Genomic DNA, 19,916 nt, shown 5'->3' on the forward strand with positions numbered 1-19,916 from the left:
ACCACGTACTGTATACTATTTAAAAGTCGAGGGCGGGGCTTTTCCTGCGCGGTAGGCGGGGCAGTTCCGCCTAGTCGGTTTGACAGAGACGCGAGAAGACGAGGGAGTAGGCTGCTGCAAACGTAGGGCTGTGTGATTTGACAGCGAGTTACTGCTGGACTGGTGGGGGCCCGTGATTTGACTTGCCATTATCATTTTAACTGCGGCGCTATGACCGGCGTGAGTCTCCCGATTCCTGACCACCTCCATACAGGTGCCTCTCCCAATGCTCCACCATGTAGTAGAGGCTGGCTCTTGCATGAGAGCCCACTTCTCCACTTTTTCCTTGCCTCTCTTTCCTCCACATATGCAAAAATGCCATGTAAAGCGCACTATTGTACTTACTTTTACTTGCTCCTACAGGTGCTTAAGCTTGCCACATAGGCATAAAGTCTGATGTGGCAAGTTAATCAAGAAGAGAGAGACTAGTTTGGTGACCCTAGGAAGAAACGGTGCTAAGCGCGTGTACCTAGGTGAAAAGACAATTTTGAGTCTATAGCTAATTAAATGAAGCAAACTTAGCAACACCATTTCATTGGAAGAGGTCACTCCTTGGGAAATGCAATAAATACTAGTACTCCCTATGTCCCATAATATAAGAACGTTTTTGGCACTACACTAGTGTCAAAAACGTTCTTATGTTATGGGACGGAGGGAGTACAAAGAAAGAGATAGAGAGGAGTAAAAAAATTACACTTATAGCCAACCTTATAGCCAACCTTGTTGTAGTATGAGTGACTAAGTGATGACTATGTATGACATGCCAACATCAGATAGCCTAACGTACCGTGTTAAATCTCCAAGGGCGCGACCGCGCGAGCGACGCGACGGTCGTGGTAGGCGTGACCATGATACGGGCTGCTGGCAGCCCTTAGATCTGAGATCAAACGGTCGCATGCTAAATTGCTGAAAATTTGCAGAATAACCCTCCAGGATAGGATATTCACCCATAGGTCTAGAATCACGCCATGCAACCATTCGATCTCAGATCCAAGGGCTCTCAGAAGCCCGTATCATGGGAGAATGGAAAGCCACTACCCTGCCGTTCGCACGCTGGCAGTTCGCTCCTACTCGTCCCCCGCACGTCCTTCAATACTACGGCGGCTCGCTCCTAGTCGTCCCGTCCATTCACATTATGGCAGTTCCACTAATCCTAACCCTCCTCCCAAATCCATGGCGTCCCAAATCTCCACGATCGGCGGTGAGTACAAGGTTAGAACCATCACCGGCGATGAGTTCGACGTCATCTACACCCGTTCTTCTGCGACGGTGATAGGATACCTTTCTCGCTTCAGACGCATGTTCGAAGACTCAGATGATGAGTGGGTCGCTGGGCTAGATGTTGAGTACACCACAATCCTGGGACGAGAGAAGGATCTAAAGGACGAAGAGAGGAAGAAGCCCGCCGTGATCCAGGTTTGCGTGCATGACTTATGCTTGGTCTACCACATATGCCATGCCGACGTTGAGTGCCAGGATTTTAAGGACTTCGTCGAGAGAAACCTAGTCAAATTCGTTACTGTAGACTTTGGTAACGACAAAGAAGTCCTGCGTCGGATAGGCCTCGTTGTAGGCAACACCTTCGACCTCCAGAAGAATCGGTTGGTGTCCTCTCGTCAGCCTTCAATGCTGACCCTGGCAGGAGCCATGGTTCATCCTTCGTACGGTAAACTGGAGAAACCTCCATACACGTTTCATCGTCATGCATGGTAGCGGAATGTACTAGATATAGACCACATCCACTACGCTGCAATGGATGGCTACCGTTGCTTCAATATCTACAAGGGTTGGATGAAGAGCAACAGCCAAGTGTGTGGTTCAAGCAAAGAAGTATCGGCCAAGAGGAAGAGGGACAAGGACGAAGTCGAGGACGTGGACGAGGACTCCGAGTAAGGTGGCAGTGTCATTGCTCATGGTGGTTCTAATGCAGTGTCTACCGGAATAGTTGCAAAGTTTAATTTCAGGTGTGCTTAATTTAATTTGAGGGGTGTGTTGTGCTGAGCCCCTAGCAGAACTATGTTATGTTTCTTCTCGTTACTTTAACTCTTCAGTACATACATACTAGTATTTCTTACATTTCATCTTTTAGTTGGTATAGTACTACCACTCGTTTCTTCACATTATATACGTACAATATATATGGCCAACATCATATAGCCAGCAGTTTAGTTGTCAAAGAATTTCAGGGTGCTTAGTTTTGTCAAAGAATTCCAGGATGCTTAGAGGGTGCTTGGATCCAAGGGACTTATTTTAGTCTGGCTAAAAATAGTCTCTTTAAGAGGCTAAAGTTCCAAGCACCCCTGACTAAAGAGGGGCTAAAACTAGTCTTGAGACTAAAAAAATTTAGTCAGGGGTACCCCTACTAAAATGTGGATTAGTCCTCTCTCTACTCATTTAACTCCTCTCCTTTAACACAGACGAGTTCGGGATTGGAGGGTTTGGAGGATAATAAATGCTCATTAACTTGATTTTAGCCTTTTAAGTATTTGGATCCAAGCATGGGTGAGGCTAGCATGTTTTAGTCCCACTACTTTTAGTCATGGGACTAAAACATATCCAAGCACCCTCTTAGTTTTATTTGAGGGGTGGGTTGTGCTGGACACCATTAATGTGACTAGCCTTTTTAATAGTACTATATGCATAATTTGGCAATGAGCGCTCTCTATATGTACCACCTTTTTTTTAATTTCAAGTTTTGCTCCATGGCGCAATCCATCGATACTACTGTTGTACAAAAGTATACATTTTTTAAAAGGCTAGAGGGCGGGGCAGTCTAGCTTGGTCAGTTTCACGAGAGGCGAGGGCCTTTGTGATTTGACGGCTCATTACTGGTGGAAGGCGGGCCCTTGTGATTTGACTGCTCGTATAAATGCGCCGACGACCTGATCGAGGAGGAGCAAAGAACTGTGCGGTATACTCAAGTTTTCCATTGGAGTAGTACTGCAACGGAGGAGCACGAAACACGGCAGCCCAGTGCCATATGGCGATAAAAATGATCTAATTTGCTAGTCATCTCATTGTTAGCATTGTTCTATTCATTCCCTCAAAAAAACATTGTTCTATTAATGCTCGCAGAGAACGTGACACGTGCGGCGAAACACCCGAAGCAAAAGATGAAACACAGGAGCAAAAGAAGAAGGAAGATTATCACCCCAAATGATCTAATTCGCCGCGGGGTCGTAACTGCTTCTTCATCGCCTCCACGACCTCCATCTCCTTGTGCGTCTCCTCCGCCATCTTCTTCATTCTGTCCATGACGCGGGATTTCTCGACGCGAGTCTTCATCATCTGTTCCACGGCCGCATTACGTACCTTGACAGCAGCCGGGTGCTCGATGCGGAGCTTCGCCAACTCCTCCTTCTGTTCCATGACGAGGGTCTTCAGCATCTTCATCGAGGAACTACTATTCTCATGCAGCTTCTTCCAGCCGGCGTTCTTCTCCTTCAACAGGTCGATCTCGTGGCAGAGCTTCGCCTTGTCCTCCTGAAGTCGCAGGATTTTGCCGGTCGCCTTCTTCTCCGAGGCAATGCTCTTCTTCAGCAGCATCACCAAGCCGGCGGTCAACTCCCCCTGCTGATTAAGCTCAGCGGGCATGTCGTCGAGGCTCTCCTTCAGCAACTCCATCAAGCCTTGGATGAACTCCTTCTGCTTATTGAGCTGATCGGGCATGCCGTCGAGGGATAACGACTCCAGCTCCGCCGGCTCGGCATGTTCGCCTCCGCGGCTAGGGCGCTCCTGGGAGCCATCGCCTGCCCATGAGAGATCTTTCGAGGTCTCTGCATGGCGGTGAGCCCTCTCTTTTTTTCCGCAGCCTTGGTTGCCGCTCCCTTGTTACGAGTAGTTCTCGACCTAGAGCTCTGCTCACCGGCCATGGCAACGACGGACGAAGAAGAAGCACTTATGAGGAGGAAAGGTAGAGTAATTTTCGGTTAGGTAGTTCCCCTTTTTATAACCTAAGTACTAGCACTAGTACTAATACCTGCATAGTGGGAACACGTTCAGGTTTGGTACGTACTAGTAGGTGTGAGCAGGCTTTCGAATGTGATGGGAACAAGGTAAAGATTAATTGATGGTTTTGGTTTCGAGGCCCGAAACGGCTCCCGATGAGTTTAGCGGAACATAAATTTAAGTACTACACTGCTCAAATGCGTAAATATTATGTTACTGTCAAAAATTGGCACAAAATACGAAGGAGACCAATGGAAGTACTACTAGCAACCCACGATTTAACTACTCGCATGCGCGCAGTGGAGTAATAATGTCTTTCTTCCGCCCTCACGTCCACTCAATTTGCATGCGCTGTATTAATTGACCATCAATGAAGTGAACGACTTTACACGCGTCAAATTATCACATGGGGTGGATCTTGGTACAAAATTGCGTCCGCCCGTGTACCCGCGTGTGCGTGCGAGGGAATGAGTGCGTGCGTGGCGTGCGTGCACATCTTCGCTTCGTGCATGTACCGCCAGTATGGCTCAGGGAGGACGAGTACATTCTTCTGGAACCAGCAGCACGTCACTGTGATCAATCCACGCAAGGAGGTCGCGACAACGCCTCCACATGTGCCACGTGGCTTCATGAACTGTAAGAGAGACACTGTGTAGCGTGCCATTGGTATTCTAATTTACGTGTTTTGCACATACTCGAAGTACTAGTAAGGTACACGTGCATTGCACGCATCAGATTTTGCAACCAAATTATGAATAAATACCACACTATAGCATGTAAGCTCTGAGTCATATATGCCTGATGTAGCCCTTCGTTTAATTCTTATAGTTCATCTCATTCAAAATCAATTAGTTTTTATAAAAAAGCTAAGAACGCGGGAATAGGAAAAACATGGGATTATAGTGGAATGTCGTCTTGAATCCTACAGGATTGTACGAGTGTTTGATTGTGCATAGAAAAAACGCAGAATTCTTTCAAAGAGGTTTGAGTGGATGGGATGTTTCCTATGAAATCTAGTGCAAATGAATCATATGGAAAAATTCCTATGGTTTACAATCCTACGAATCAAACAACCAAGATAGGAAAAATTCCTAATGATTAGAATCCTCCAAAATTCCTTTGAGAATCCTTTGAATCAAAGAAGCCCTTAATCTATTTTATGATTCATGGAATTGTGCGTTGTAAAGCATAAAGTAAAAACAAATAATGGCAATTCAACTAGAAAAAAAGTTTGGGCAGTTATGATACGGAAGATTCTAGAACAAAAGAGAACCACTGTTGTTTTGAGGTTTGTGCATTATGCTTAAGTTCAACCATGGAGTCTGCTAGATTGTACATGTGGCAAAATCCGGTGGGGGGCTAGAAGATGGTGCGAGGGGCCGAGTGGAGGGAGACTATGAAGGAATGCACAAGTGCGAGATCGATATTTAGAGAGAGGGGGCGAACACGTGCGCTGTTGCGCGCAGTGGCGGAGCCATGAAAAATAAATGAGCTAGGGGGCCAAGCATTGCTAATCCTTTACGAGGAGGGTCAATTCATGAACTTAAACCATTTTTAGCAGCAATTGTCTAATGATCACATTCATATTAGCCTCGATATATAGTGATGTTAGGGGGGAGGGGGCAGGGCCCTTACTGCCCCTGTCTTCGCCATTGTGCACGCGTCTGAGAGATGAAGCGGAAGGCATGGATGATGAGAGGGGGACGTTGGATATATAATTAATGTGGGTGTATTAGCTATATATGTTAATCCTATATAGAGAGGTATAGATTGATCGATGTGGACGTGGGAAAGAGGGTGAGACCTCACTGGATATATCGATTGATCGGTTTGTGTGGAAAACTATGAAAGACCTAGCTATATACACACATACATAGAGGAACATCGATCGTTGCGCATGCACGCGTGAGAGATAAAGAATGCCCGATATGATGGAGAGGGGGATGTGTGTGGGTGTGTGCCTTCATGGGAGACCGACCTGAAGAAAAAGATTGTATGCGTGCGATGGATAATGCCGACTGGTAGTGTGTGTGCATGCATGCACGAGAGAAAGTTAGTGGTACAATTATAAAGAGAAGACTACTGTGTGGGTGTAAAAGAATAGGTGAGGTCATAATCAATGTAAAGTTGAATTCAAATATTTGAATAAGAGATCCTGATGTTTGAAACCCATGCATGCATGAATATAACGGAGATCTGCGCGGTGTGGTTTGGAAACGAGCATGTTGTAATGTATACACATTGAACAAGGTCAGACTGATTTGAATTTGAGATACCGATGGCAGACATCATTTGGCCACGTCGCATCCGTGCATGGACACACTATTCTAATTGGAGATGATGGGCGGCTTTCGCATCACATATCTATATCTATACCCCTATATATATATTATATTTTATATTTTTTTATATTGTGTGCGGGTAACTTTAACTTTGAAAGATGGTCGTTGGATGAGGCGAATCCGATGGTCCAAAGATGGCAAATTTGAGCACTACTGGCCGTTGGATATCATCTAGATTCCACCAGATTTCGCCACATGTATAATCTAGAAGACTCCATGGTTGAACTTAAGCATAATGCACAAACATCAAAACACAAGCACTTCTTATTTGTTCTAGAATCTTCCGTATCAGAATTGCCCAAATGTTTTTCTACATGATTTGCCATTATTTGTTTTTACTTTATGTCTTACGACGCACAATTCCATGAATCTTAAAATAGATTAGCTTTCTTATAAAAACTAGATGATTTTGAATGAAATGAACTATAAGAATTAAACGAACATCTACATCATGCATATATGACTCAAAGCTTGCATGCTATAATGTGGTATTTATTCATAATTTGGTTGCCAAATCTCATGCGTGCAATGCACGTGTACCTTACTCTAGTCTAAATGGTGTTTGTGTGTGTGTTGTGCGTGTTGAGGTGCAAATTGTCTTTTTTTGGGTACACGTTAAGCTTGTTCTTCCGAAATTTCAAGCCGCGCCTTGTTATGCCGAAAATTCAAGCTAGCGTCTCTGTCTATCGTGCTGCGAAACTCCCGCCTCTTCAACCCGCGCCTTGTTAGCCCGAAATATTTAAGATATATCTTTGTCTCGTTGTGCTCCGACAACTCCCTCCATCTCAACCCGCGCCTTGCTATTCCGAAATTACAACGCGCGCGAAAACTCCCACCTCCTGTGAAATCCCGACACGCGAAATGCCCGTGGTACCCCTGAACCGAAAGAACCGCCTCAAATCGGTGGGGGTACTTTCGTAACTTACCCCACATTTCGGACAAGCGCGTCTCTAAGCCATGGTTCCCCACTGCCATCCCATCCGCCCACCCATTCGTACACCGAGGCCGCGAAAACCCGCGACGAAACCCCACACCCTGCTCCGTCCGCCACCCAGCCGGAGCCTCTTCCCCGACGACGTCGTCCACAGCAACACCTCGACGTCCCTCATCCACCGTACCGGATGAGGATCCGTCGTCGATCTCATCGTCCCGCCGGTTCAGCCACCCCGTCCTCCACCTCCAAGGAGCTGCCCCGACGTTCCCCTCGTCTTTCGCGCCACCTCCATTCCCACACCGCCGTCTTCACCTGCACCACCGGAAGAGCATCATCATCACCGTTTCCTCGGATGAAGCTGCGGCCTAATCGGCGCCACCAAAGAGGTTGTACACTAATCGCCACATTTTCTTCTTGATTCGATCTCACGGTGCTGCCGGCGCTCGGTCCCGAGCCGACACGGCGCGGCTCCATCCACGGCGGCGTCGCCGGCCACTTCCTCCACAGCGCCGCTCCCTCGGCGGCGACGTCCACATCAGTAGGAGCTGCTGCTGCTTTAGCTCTCGCTCGCGCTGCTGCTCTGCTCTTGCTCTCGGTCCCCTGCCTGGTCTGCTCTTGCTATTGCTCTTGCTCGCACTGCTGCTCTCGCTCTTGCTCTTGCTTGCGATGCTGCTCCGATTTAGCTACACTTCAGTCGACTGAATCGACTTTTGGGTCAGTCGATTTTCAGGGGGTGGGGGGGCTCGCCGGGGTGAAGGAAGAACCAGCCGCAGCGGGGAGGGGGGCTCGCCGGAGAGGTACCCCACTATCTATCTTAGGGTTCAGGATGGGGGCGGTGGTCGCCGGCGGTGGCGGGGCGTTGGCGGGGCGGTGGCGTGGGGATCGCCGGAGAAAAAGCTCGGCACGGGGGGGCCTAGAGGGATGGCCGGGGCGGCGGCGGACCGGCGGTGGGGAGTGTTTTCGGGGCGGGCGGGGCGGCGCACCGCCGGCCGCGGGCAGCGGGGGCTGCTGTTTGGCCGGTGGTGGCTGGCGGCTCAGGGGGTGGAGGTTGAAGATGAACCGCAGGCCCTTGATTTCGTATCCAACGGCTGCAAAATCGACTGACCAGAGATGAAAAAGTCAGTCGACCGACGTGTAGCCTCACCTTGCTAGTGCGTTCAGTTTCGACAGCAAAATTCAGTTTCGACAGCAAAATTCAGTTTCGACAGTTAAGTTCAGTTTCGACAGTTAAGTTCAGTTTCGACAGTTAAATTCAGTTTCGACAGTTAAGTTCAGAGATGAGCGGCTGATGTATTTTACATCTAGCACTTTGTGGTTATGTATTTTACGTCATGTATTGGAGATGCTATTAGAATTCCACTCAGGTTAACGTTGTTCGTTGTCTCTCTTGTCCTGCTTCAGCCTCGGCGTCGTACAACTCACCGGAGCTGCTCCAACGACGAAACCCTCCATCACAGCGGAGCAGTACCTCGGGCTCCATCTCCAGACGCCTAAGATCTTCTTCCCCTCCTCCGACAGCCAAGTCAGCCGGAGCATCCTCACCGGCCAACCCAATCACGCTGAGATCGACATGGCTTCGCCAAAGAGGTTGTACACTTGTTGCATCTCTTTTTTACTCTACATGTTATATATATTGTCCACTGAGCACTCGTAGTAACGGGAAATACGATTATTTTATCCTACTATATGACAAGCAGTGAGGTACCAGGCAACTTAGCTATCCGTGATGGACTCTCTTGAACGCCATCATTATTTATCTCTGCGCGTTTGAGCTGTGCATTTGTCGATGGGCCTGGGAGTTGAGCTAGTATGGCAGTGGCCTGGGTCCAAAGTAATAGAAGTAGCACAAAAACATTTTTTTAGTGTAGGATTTTCCTTGCTCAAGCCTGCCTACTAGAATCGCCAGTGCTTGAAAGGAAAAGTGAATGAAAAACATCGGAATTGGAAAGTTTCCTATGGTACTACTTTTCATGAATTTGGTGCAAAGGAATGGAGCAAAGGAAAACTGTAGGATTTGTTCCTTTAGTGTCTCCTTGAAAGAAAAACCGTAGGAATTCTAATTTCCACTTCTCCTCCTTTTCATATTCCTATTCATCAAGCACAAGACTAAGAGATAGTAGCATAATAGCATTATAACCGTACATTTTCTTGTGGTTTGACTTAATCTCACCATGCTTTTTTGCATCCTGTGATCTTCCAATTGTTGTGAATCAAACACCCAGATTGGCAGAAATCCTGTGTTTTTAAATTCTCTGTTTTGCACGTGCATTCCTATCCTATTCCTGTCTATTTCCTATCCCTGCATTGTTAGAATCCTCAAATTCAAACAAGCCCTTACTCAATTACTTCTGTTACAGATATGTGTCAAAGAAAACCTTGTGTGGTTTGTCCTGCTCCTGCGGCGCTGTGTTCCACCCCAGCTCAGCTGCTCCAACGACGGAAGGGTTCACCACAGCAGGGATCCGCTCTCCAGACTGTCTTTCGCCGCCTCAGATCTTCTTCCCCGCCGCCGGCAGCCACGGCAACTGCATTACCATCATCAACTGAGCAGATGACCTTGAGGACTACACGGGTCCGCAAGAGAGGTCGCACTCTTCCGTGTCTGCTTACGTTATGCGTCGCTTAATATGATGACATGCTACATTATCGTCGTGTTCACCTATTAGACTCCGAGTCAGGTCCAAACTAATGCTGAAACTTGAGTTTTTAAATGGTTGTGGGGTACATATTGGGGCAGCAATCAGTACTATCTGTCTACTATCTGGTTAATCTCCGGTGTCTACTATGAGTTTCATGTTGGGTGCAAACAAACATTAAAGGAGCCATTATCTGTATTTTTTAACTAAAGCTATTATCTGCCTGCTATCATTGGTTTTGGGTCTATCCACAGTTTGCTACCATCACTCTGGATTTGTGCATGCACTCCTTACATAATCTCACTATGTTTTATTCCTATGCATGCCAGTTATTGTACACAATGGAACTGATCATGTAGAGCAAAAGAGACGAGCCTTGCGTGGCAATAAAATTTCATGCAGACGTCGTTCCATGGTGGGCGCAAAGGCAGCCCCCCTCCACCCATTTCGGATCGTAATCAAGAGGAAGATAACTGTTCTGAGGGGGATTCAGAAGGAGAAGACCACTCCTATTTACCCCATGAGGTCTTCGCTCTAACTTGGCATGCTGATGTTGGTAATATCATGCATATGGTGCCTTGCATTGCTTACTGTATACATTAAAGATGTCATCTGCTTAGTTTAGACATGCTTTGTGTCAATGCCATCTGTTTAGTTTCTTTATCGTATATGTGAATCATGCAATGCCATCTTGTCTAGCCAGGCATCATATATGTGAATTTTGCAATGCCACCCTGGTTAGCCAGTCATCTTATATGTGAATTATATCATGCCATCATTTTTTTATTACGTGTTAAATTTGTCAACAATTTTAGTACATTCAATTACTCTTCCTGTGCATCAGCCATTCGGCACGGTCATGGAAAAATCTGGAGTGGAAACAAGGTCTTCAGAGCAGACAATGCTATCTGACGAAGCGCATGTCTTGCTGGTTACCGATAGCTCCTCAGAGGAGGATTCAGAGACAGATGACCAGTCATATTCCCCCCCCGAGGTGCATGCCCTAACTTGGCAGGGTTATGTTGCTCATATCGTGCGTATGGTATCTTGCATTGCTATGTCATTTGCTTAGTTTAGACATGCTTTGTGTGAATGCCACCTGTTTAGTGTCTAATTACCATATATGTGAATTATGCAATGCCATCTTGTTGCAAGACATTATATATGTGAATTATGCAATGTTATCTTGTTGCAAGGCATTATGTATGTGAATTATGCAATGCCATGCTGTTTAGGCAAGCGTCATATATGTGAATTATATCATGCCGTCCTTTTTTTGTATTTCTCATTGCTTTTGTCGACAATGTTTGTATATTCAACTGCTCTTCCTGTGCATCAGCCATTTGAATTGGTGATGGAGAAATCTGGAGTGAAAACAAGGTCTTCAGAGCAGACAATGCTACCTGCTGAAGCAGATATCTTGCTGGTTACAGATAGCTCTTCAGAGGAGGATTCAGAGGCAGATGACCAGTCCTATTATCCCCCTGAGGTGTATGCTCAAACTTGGCAGGGTTATATTACTCATATAATGCATATGTTGTATTGCAATGCTTAGTTTTTACATCATATACACAATATTGAATGCCATCTCCTTAGTTGACACATCATATATGCGATTGCCCTCTGCTCACTTCCTTAGTATATAAATCATATATTTGAATTATGTCATGCCATGATGTTTACATAGACAGCATGTATCTGAATTATGGCATGCCAACCCATTTTCTAAAGACATAATATAGTTATATCATCTCATCCTGTTTACATAGTCATCATATTTTAAATTATGTCATTCTATCCGTGAATTATATCATGCCATCATGTTTCCATCGACGGCATGTTTGTGATTTATGGCATGCCAACCACTTTAATAGACACATCGTATAGTTATATCATGTCATCCTGTTTACATAGTCATCATATTTTGAAGTATGTCATTCTATCCTGTTTAGTTAGCCATCATACATGTGAAATTGTGTCATGCTATCCTGTTTAATTAGCCATCATATATGTGAAATTATGTCCTGCTATTCTGTTTGCTTAGACAACATAAATGTGAATTATTTCATGCCCTGTTTTCTTCCCTACTATCCATTGCACCTGTCTATCTTACAATGTCTGTACATTCAATTACTTTTCTTGTTTATCAGCCATTTCAATTGGAGGGAGTGATGGCAGTATCTGTGGGAGTAAAAACACGGTCTTCAGAAAAGATCGTGCTACCTGTCGATGCAGATAGAACCACGGTTGTACTTGCCCAAGAACCAGCCCCACCACACATAACCCACACTCATGCAGATTGTACCCCTACCCAGTTGGACAGAGAACCAGCTACACCCCTTCTAACCCCAACCCCAGCAGATAGACACCCAGTTCCCGTTGACACAGCACCGTCTCCACCACAGAGCACCCAAACACGAGCAGTTAGTAAGGCAACTGCAGTGCCCAAATCACGAGGACCACCACTCCGAACCCGAAGTCAATGCTTAAAGCAGAAGAAGAATTGTTCTCAGGTCAGGTTCCGTAGCTATGGTTCATACTACTTTGCTCTTGCATCACTGTATTTACTGATACCAACTAATTTCAAATTTGAAGGATGCAATTGAAACTCCAATGGCGCAACAGGTATGTTTTAAACCTGTTTCTTCAACGTGTTTGGCTGTTTGCTGTTGTAACTTGCTCTATGTTGATTTCAGTTTCAATTGAATAAACAGTTATGTTCTCATGCCATGCACATTACAAGTGTTGTTATTGTTGTGTAGTTTCCCACACTTATATTCTGTCTATGCTGCTTTGTCTTAAATAGATATGATTCGAACTGTATCTATCTTGATTTGGCAACATAAACTAGAATGATATAGACCATACAGTGACCATACTACATAGATATATGTTTGTTTCATGCTGTTATCCTGTCCACCTTACTACTGAACTGGTTTACCAAAATGAGTTTCATATACTACATTGTAAACCTGAGATGTGTTTGTTTGTTTCTCTTTTAGAACGCGGATAAAATATTGGAGAAGAGTACCCTGTTATGCAATGGTAAAGGAAGTAATGCAGATAAGGTTCAAGATAGTGAGACATCCCTGTTGGTCTCCAAGAAAGCTGATAAAAACTATATTGAAGACACTGAGACAACCCCAAAGTCCTGTCTTGATGTAGTGTTCGAGTTACTGGCTACCACTGCTGGCACCAGCTCTTCGAACTCGTTGCCTGAATCAGTTCGGCTTCTTGAGTCTCAACTTCAAGTTGAAAGACATCGATCAGATGTTATGCAACAGGAAGCTGAAGGACTGAGGAAGTCCCTGCAGAATTCAGATGCATACTTTCTGGTGCAACAACAAGCGCTGGAGGACTTCAGCGCCAAACAAGAGAAAGTTAATAAGCTTGCTAAGCATCTTGCCAGCATTATGGGTACCCAGGATATTGTTTCTTGAGCTCTTCTGAAGTGGTTTCAGTTCTGGACTTGTTTTGCTGCGGCGTTTATATGCTGTTGTGTTTCCTATATTTGCACTGGTGGCAAACTTTGATGCCCAGTGGATGTAATATGTGTAATAGCCGTGATAGCCTAGTGTAAGTTGCTTGCTTATTTATTTCCTTGTTGTCTTGTTTATTTGTTTGCTTGTAGTCAGTGCAGTTCTTTTTCTGCGGTTTGCTAGTGGCTTCAATAACCTATTTTTTAAAACTAGGCCACAATAACCATGGGCTAATATTTACTGTAGTGACACTGGGCCTCCTACGGGCCGTAGAAACAGTGGGCCTTCTACGGGCCATAGAAACAGTGGGCCTTCTACGGGCCGTAGAAACAGTGGGCCTTCTACAGGCCGTAGAAACAATGGGCCTTCTACGGGCCGTATCATCAATGGGCCTTATACGGGCCGTATGATCGATTGGCCAAACATGGGCCAAACAGACCGCATTCTGGCCGTAAACGGGCTAGAGTTGGAATCGTCCGTTCATGGGCCGACCATAAGGGGCCATCGTTAATAGGCCGTATTTGATAACGCTCTGAAAACGGCCCAACGTATTAACGGACCACAAACTGGCCGACTGTAACCACGGGCTGAATTTGGCCCACAAGCAAAAAATGACAGTAACGGCCCGTAAGTAAACGAATGCTGGAAAATAGCCCAAGAATAAATGGGCTCTGAGAAGGCCGAAAGATAACATGGGTTGGAAATGGCCCAACAGATAACGGGTCGTTAATGGGTATAAAGCGATACACTGTTCTTTACGGGCAGTTTCACCACGGGCCGTTAATGGGTGTAAAGTGATACACTGTTCATTATGGGCCAGTTTCACCACGGGCCGTTAATAGGACAAGAGTTACATAGGGCCTCATATGGGCCGAAAGACGTCATGGGCCATACATGGGCCAGAAGTGAAAACGGGCTGGAATCATATTGGATGGCCCAGATGACGCTACTGGGCCTAATTCGAATAGGGTGTAACGGGCCTTGGGTTAGCGGGCTGTAAATGGGCTATATGTGAACAGGCCGTTAACAGGCTTTCCATGGGCCGGCCCGCCACCTTTTGACCAAGTCAACCGGGCCGGCCTTTTCACAGGAATGGGCCTCTGTTGGGCCGTGCCACGTGTCGACGTATCATAGGCGCCTTCTGTCCAATGAGTGGATGACATCTGTCCCAGCGATGAGCCGACACGTGTTTCCTCCAGCCAATGATGATTTTACACGTGGAAAATCCCCATTGGTCGCGGCTGTTAATGGGTTATCGGATCCAAAACCCGGCCCGATAGCTTAACGGCGTTCTGTTACGGTGGATGCCACGTGTCGGTCACCCTTGACGAAAGCACTTCTGTGACGCGCGATTTATCGTCATGGAAGTGGACACTTCGGTGATGATAATTTTGGTAATGTCATGGAACACTTCTACGACAGCACAGGTATGACTATCTTGATTCTGTCATAAATTTGTCATGGATGTACATACATGACAAAAAACGCGACCTACTGTGACAAACACGTATCATCACGGAAGTGTATTTTTTTGTAGTGATACACGACGCCAATGCCAACCAAAGGTCAATTGGGCCCCGACGACAATGGTAAAGAGTTCGATCAAAAGGTATACCGCTCCATGATTGGTTCTTTACTCTATTTATGTGCATCTAGGCCAGATATAATGCTTAGCGTTTGCATGTGTGCCCGATTCCAAGCGGCACCAAAGGAATCGCATCACTTAGCTGTGAAGCGAATTCTTCGATATTTGGCTTACACCCCAACACTAGGATTATGGTATCCAAAGGGCTCAGAGTTTGATCTAGTTGGATTCTCAGATGCTGATTATGCTGGTGACAAGGTTGATCGCAAGTCCACATCAGGCACATGTCACTTTCTTGGACGATCTCTTGTCTATTGGTCTTAAAAAAAGCAGAACTGTGTATCTCTCTCCATTGCTGAATCTGAATACATTGCTGCTGGATCTTGCTGCGCTCATCTTCTATGGATGAAGCAAACTCTCAAGGACTATGGCATCCATCTGAAGCAAGTGCCACTCTACTGCGACAATGAAAGCGCCATCAAGATTGCCAACAACCCAGTTCAGCACTCGAAGACAAAGCACATTCAGATCCGTCATCATTTTCTCAAAGATCATGTCATGAAGGAAGATATTGATATCATTCACGTCAACACTGAAGAGCAATTGGCAGATATCTTCACAAAGCCCTTGGATGAGAAAAGGTTTTGCAAGTTGCGGTGTGAGCTAAATATCTTAGAATCCTCAAATGTCCTGTAATTGGACACACAACCTAACGCTTATGCATGTTGATGAATTAGATGTGCAACACACGAAGTAACGTATATCTTCAATCAATAAAGACATACACTCTAAGTGTGAATACATTAATGCAGAATTTGACTTCGGAGCACCACGATAATTGTGCGTCGTGTCTGGGTTTAATACTTCCTATACGGTGGGTAACGCCACCACCAAATTCTTATTGAAGTGTTTCTTTTGGCGTCATGGTTGCATAGTCTTCGCATTTGGTTTGTCTTCAACATTGTTTTGATTTTGAGGTTTATCTTCGCTATGTTGAGCTGGTCTGATATATATATAGTTTTTTTACATCTGTGCCCCTGGTTCCTTAGCTCTACTCATCCATCCCCACGCTCTTAACTTTTGCTCAGTTTTCCCCACTCCCTTGCCCGAAACCCTCAGAAGAGGTCACAACGGACGTCGCCGTCGGGTCAGTGCTTTGACCGTTAACTCTGACGAGTGGGGCCGCGTTGGGGGTGTAGCTGTTCGACCGTTGGGTCGTGGTTTCGTTGGGCCGTCCCTTGCATTAAACGCCTGCGCGCGCCGCCACGACAGAAGCCTGCTACGCATGCACCCAACAAGCATGCCTGCATGCGTCGATGCGCCGACCAAGCCTGCATGCGCTGATGCGTGCCGCCATGATGCATTGACCGAGCCGCTTTCGTGCAGGCCAGCCGCCACGGATGCAGCGACGGTCGCTGCCGCTGGTTCCTCTCTTCTCGCACATTTGTATCCTCGATTTAGAGCATCATTTTTTACGACCAGTTGCAGCCTTTTCGATCCACTCGCATCTGCACCCCTTTTGCTACGACAAATAAATTGAACAAATATGTTGTGGCTGCATGCACTAGCTAGGTGGCTACATATTTGTGGCTTGTGTCAGAAAAGAAGGGTTCGTTGTGGCTGCATGCACTAGGTGGTTACTAACAAAGCGAGCTCTCTAAGAAAACAATCAACATACATGTAGATAGGGCCAACAAGCCCATAGCACGATCACATAGTTGAAACTAGGAAGAACTTCATAATAGAATAGATAGAAAACTTAATAATAGAACTTGGTAAAAGGGCCAACAAGCCCATATCATCTCTCACATAGTTCAATGGGATTACAACTTAACATAACATAGACTCAAAAAATAAAATAGATAGAGGGTTTAGAACCCTAGACGCCGCCTTCTCCACCTCGCTCCTCCTCCGGGCGCCCTTCACTGCTCCTCCGGGGCGTTGTCAATGGGGTACGGAAGAGTGTGCATGCGGGACACGGTGGGGAAGATGTTGGTGTACTCCGTGAACATGTTGTGGGTGGTGAAAGCGATGAACTCGCAGCCACACCAAAACACCCGGCCGAGGGCTAGAAGGCGTTGAATGTGTTGGTGAAGTGGGCAAGGAGAGCAACCACCACCCCGTTTTGGATGACCTCCTCGACACGGAACATCCTTGGAGATCCCCGCGGGAGGTGGTGGTAGCCAGACGCGAGGAAGAACTCGGTGAAGTTCCTTGCGGTCCTCCACCTTGATATTGCCCACACACGTAGTGTGCGCTCAACGTACACGCCAGGAGGGTAGAGCCTCTCCGGCACAGTGGGTGGGAAGTGGTAGGTTGGTCCGGTGTACTGCATGGCTGAGGATGTGCTAGAAGAAGGAGAAGTGGTCGAAGAGCAAGAAGGGTAGATGGCAGAGAGGATGGGGGATGGATGAGGGATGGCAGAGGCAGAGGGTGGCTAATAGCCGTAGTGCTACGTGTTATTTGGCCGTGGCAATAACGGGGTCAAATGTGAAGTAGCCCGTTTTCAAACCCACCGCAGCATCGGGAGTGTACACGCGTGGGAAACGGTGGTTTGAAAAAGAAGAATAAAAAGAAGCTAATTGCACGCGTGGGAATCCGTGGTCATATATATTATATGAACAAAAAGAGAAAAAATTTGAATAGTTTGTGGCCATTTTGCATGATAAAAATAAATTTGGCCCTTAAAAATTTGTTCATTTGCTACGCAATGTCAATTGATTTCAAATGATGCAAAAATACAGAGCCAGCATGTTCACAAAAAATAGAGCAAATGATGCAAAAAAACGACACAATTCGACGGCCCAACCAGAGCTTGGTTTCCTTTTGGGCCCAATAACAACGTTTTTTTAGGAGTCAGTGGTGGGCGAGCAGCCGCGCACAACCAATAGAATCGCCTCTCGCGGATCACCCCACGATCCAACGATGCGGAGCCGTCCTTGTGATCCAATGGCGCGGAGCCTGCACGCAGCCATCCCACCTAATTCCTTCAAGAAGACCAGATCTGAGGGGTTGTCGCTTGGCGCGAGAGTATGATCGGACGGCTGACGTTGGGAGCTAGGGTTAGGCGAAACCCCGCGGGGTTTAGAGGGGTTTTGAGCTGGTCAACGGGGTTTCAAAGGCTTTGACTCAGCATAACTGATTCAAAAAAATCGAAAAAATATGAAACCTTCGCCATTCGTCGTTTTATAAGACACACTAACAAGGAAAAATACTAAACTTGGTCTATGGTCATTTTCATGAAAAAACCCTAGCTGGCACGATCGAGGTCAAATGAGCACCATCTTCTCCACCTCCTTGGCTGTGAAGACACGACGTTGCCCTTGTACACATCATCTCTAGAATCATACTGCACACATGAATGAATTGCATTAATACATTGTAGATTCATATACACCATGTCAAAGGAACTAAATGAACAAGGGATAGGCTTACCTCATATTCAGAATCGTCACTAAACGCCCCCTCGTACGGGTCGTAGTCGGCCAGCTTCCTCTTTCTCCCCCCAACCATCATCCTCCTGAATATACAATTACATCCATCACTAGTAGCCAATTGAAAATTTAGATATGCACACATGACACATTGGTCATAGGGCTAATATACTCCCAATATCAGAAATGTTTTAGAAGTGGGTTTTTTTATGTGCCCCTTAGCTCTATGCATTCAAAAACCACATCCATCACTAGTATATCAATGTATTAGATTTGTACACACATTGATCAAAAACCCCAATATGACATTCAAATAACACATTGATCATTGGTCATGCACACACATTGAAGAACAGAGCTAATATAACTACATATTGTGGACAAATTTATATACAAATGAATCAAATAACTTCTTAATCAATGGATTCCATTTGGGCATATGACATTCAAAACCCCAATTTGAGTAGCATTCAAAAACAAATCTAATAGGGGCCCAATCTAAGGCAACGAATCTGGGTAGCATTAAAAACCCCAATATGTGAGCACTAAAAACAAATCTAATAAGCATCATAGCATTAAAAACCCCAATCTGTTCACAACATCTAGCATTTTTGCAACGAATTTATCCAAATCTAAAAACAAATCTAAAAACCCCAATCATTGCAGCACCTAAAATCATAGTTCACAACATAGCATTTTTGCAACGAATTTATCCAACAAACCCTAGTCCAAAAACCCCCGTCCCCCCAACCCATACCCTACAGAAAACCCCAGCCCATCCGTCAAACCAACTACTCTAACCATCTGAACTACCGTATGAATCACAATCTAACCAATGCAACTAGGGAGCAACTAACTCCACAAGCTAAGCAAGTGCAAATACCTGCTCCTCCACGGCAAGCGGCGCAATGGGGGCATCTGGATGGACTGCGCCGCTCGACGCCATCACCTTCTGCAGTGATGAGGCGGAGCCCGTCACGTCCGCAGCGGTTGCGTGTTTCCCCGCACCGCCGCAGACGCCACCGACATCCGCGGTCACCGCGCCCGGACCCTGCAGCTCCACCACATCTCCGGCCGCTGCACCGGTGTCGCCACGAGCGTCGGCCATCTGACAGATGGAGGCGATGAAGGTGAGGAAGAGGATGTGGTGGGGGAGAGCAAGACGGTGTGGTGGAGGCAGTGGAGGAGAGCGAGACGACGTCGGTGGGGAAGAGGAAGACGATGCGACAGGGAGGGGATTTGGGGGAAAATGGTAGGGGCGATGGAGGTGGTTGCCCTCTTTATATGATGGGACGTTTTGGGCATGTCCATGGACACGTGCTACCCCACGACCGCGGTCTTGCATGCGCCCACGTATACGCGGCCCCACTCGTTAGCTAACGGTCAAAGGCATTGACCCGACGGCAACGTCCGTTATAACCTGTTCTGAGTGTTTCGGGCAAGGGAGTGGGGAAAAGTGAGCAAAAGTTAACAGAGTGGGGATGAATGAGTAGAGCTAAGGAACCAGGGGCACAGAAAT

General features: G+C 46.3%; 1 protein-coding gene across 1 annotated transcript in view; it reads right to left on the reverse strand.

Moving 5' to 3' along the window:
• Positions 1-19,505, reverse strand: part of LOC123096683 (uncharacterized) — a 33,545-nt gene extending 14,040 nt beyond the window's left edge. The window contains exon 1 of the mRNA XM_044518435.1: positions 19,281-19,505. Coding sequence (XP_044374370.1) covers positions 19,281-19,505 — 225 coding nt within the window. The remainder of the gene's footprint in view (positions 1-19,280) is intronic.
• Positions 19,506-19,916: the final 411 nt, after the last annotated feature.

This window comes from Triticum aestivum, chromosome 4D, assembly GCF_018294505.1.
Source record: "Triticum aestivum cultivar Chinese Spring chromosome 4D, IWGSC CS RefSeq v2.1, whole genome shotgun sequence".
Classification (NCBI taxonomy): domain Eukaryota; kingdom Viridiplantae; phylum Streptophyta; class Magnoliopsida; order Poales; family Poaceae; genus Triticum; species Triticum aestivum.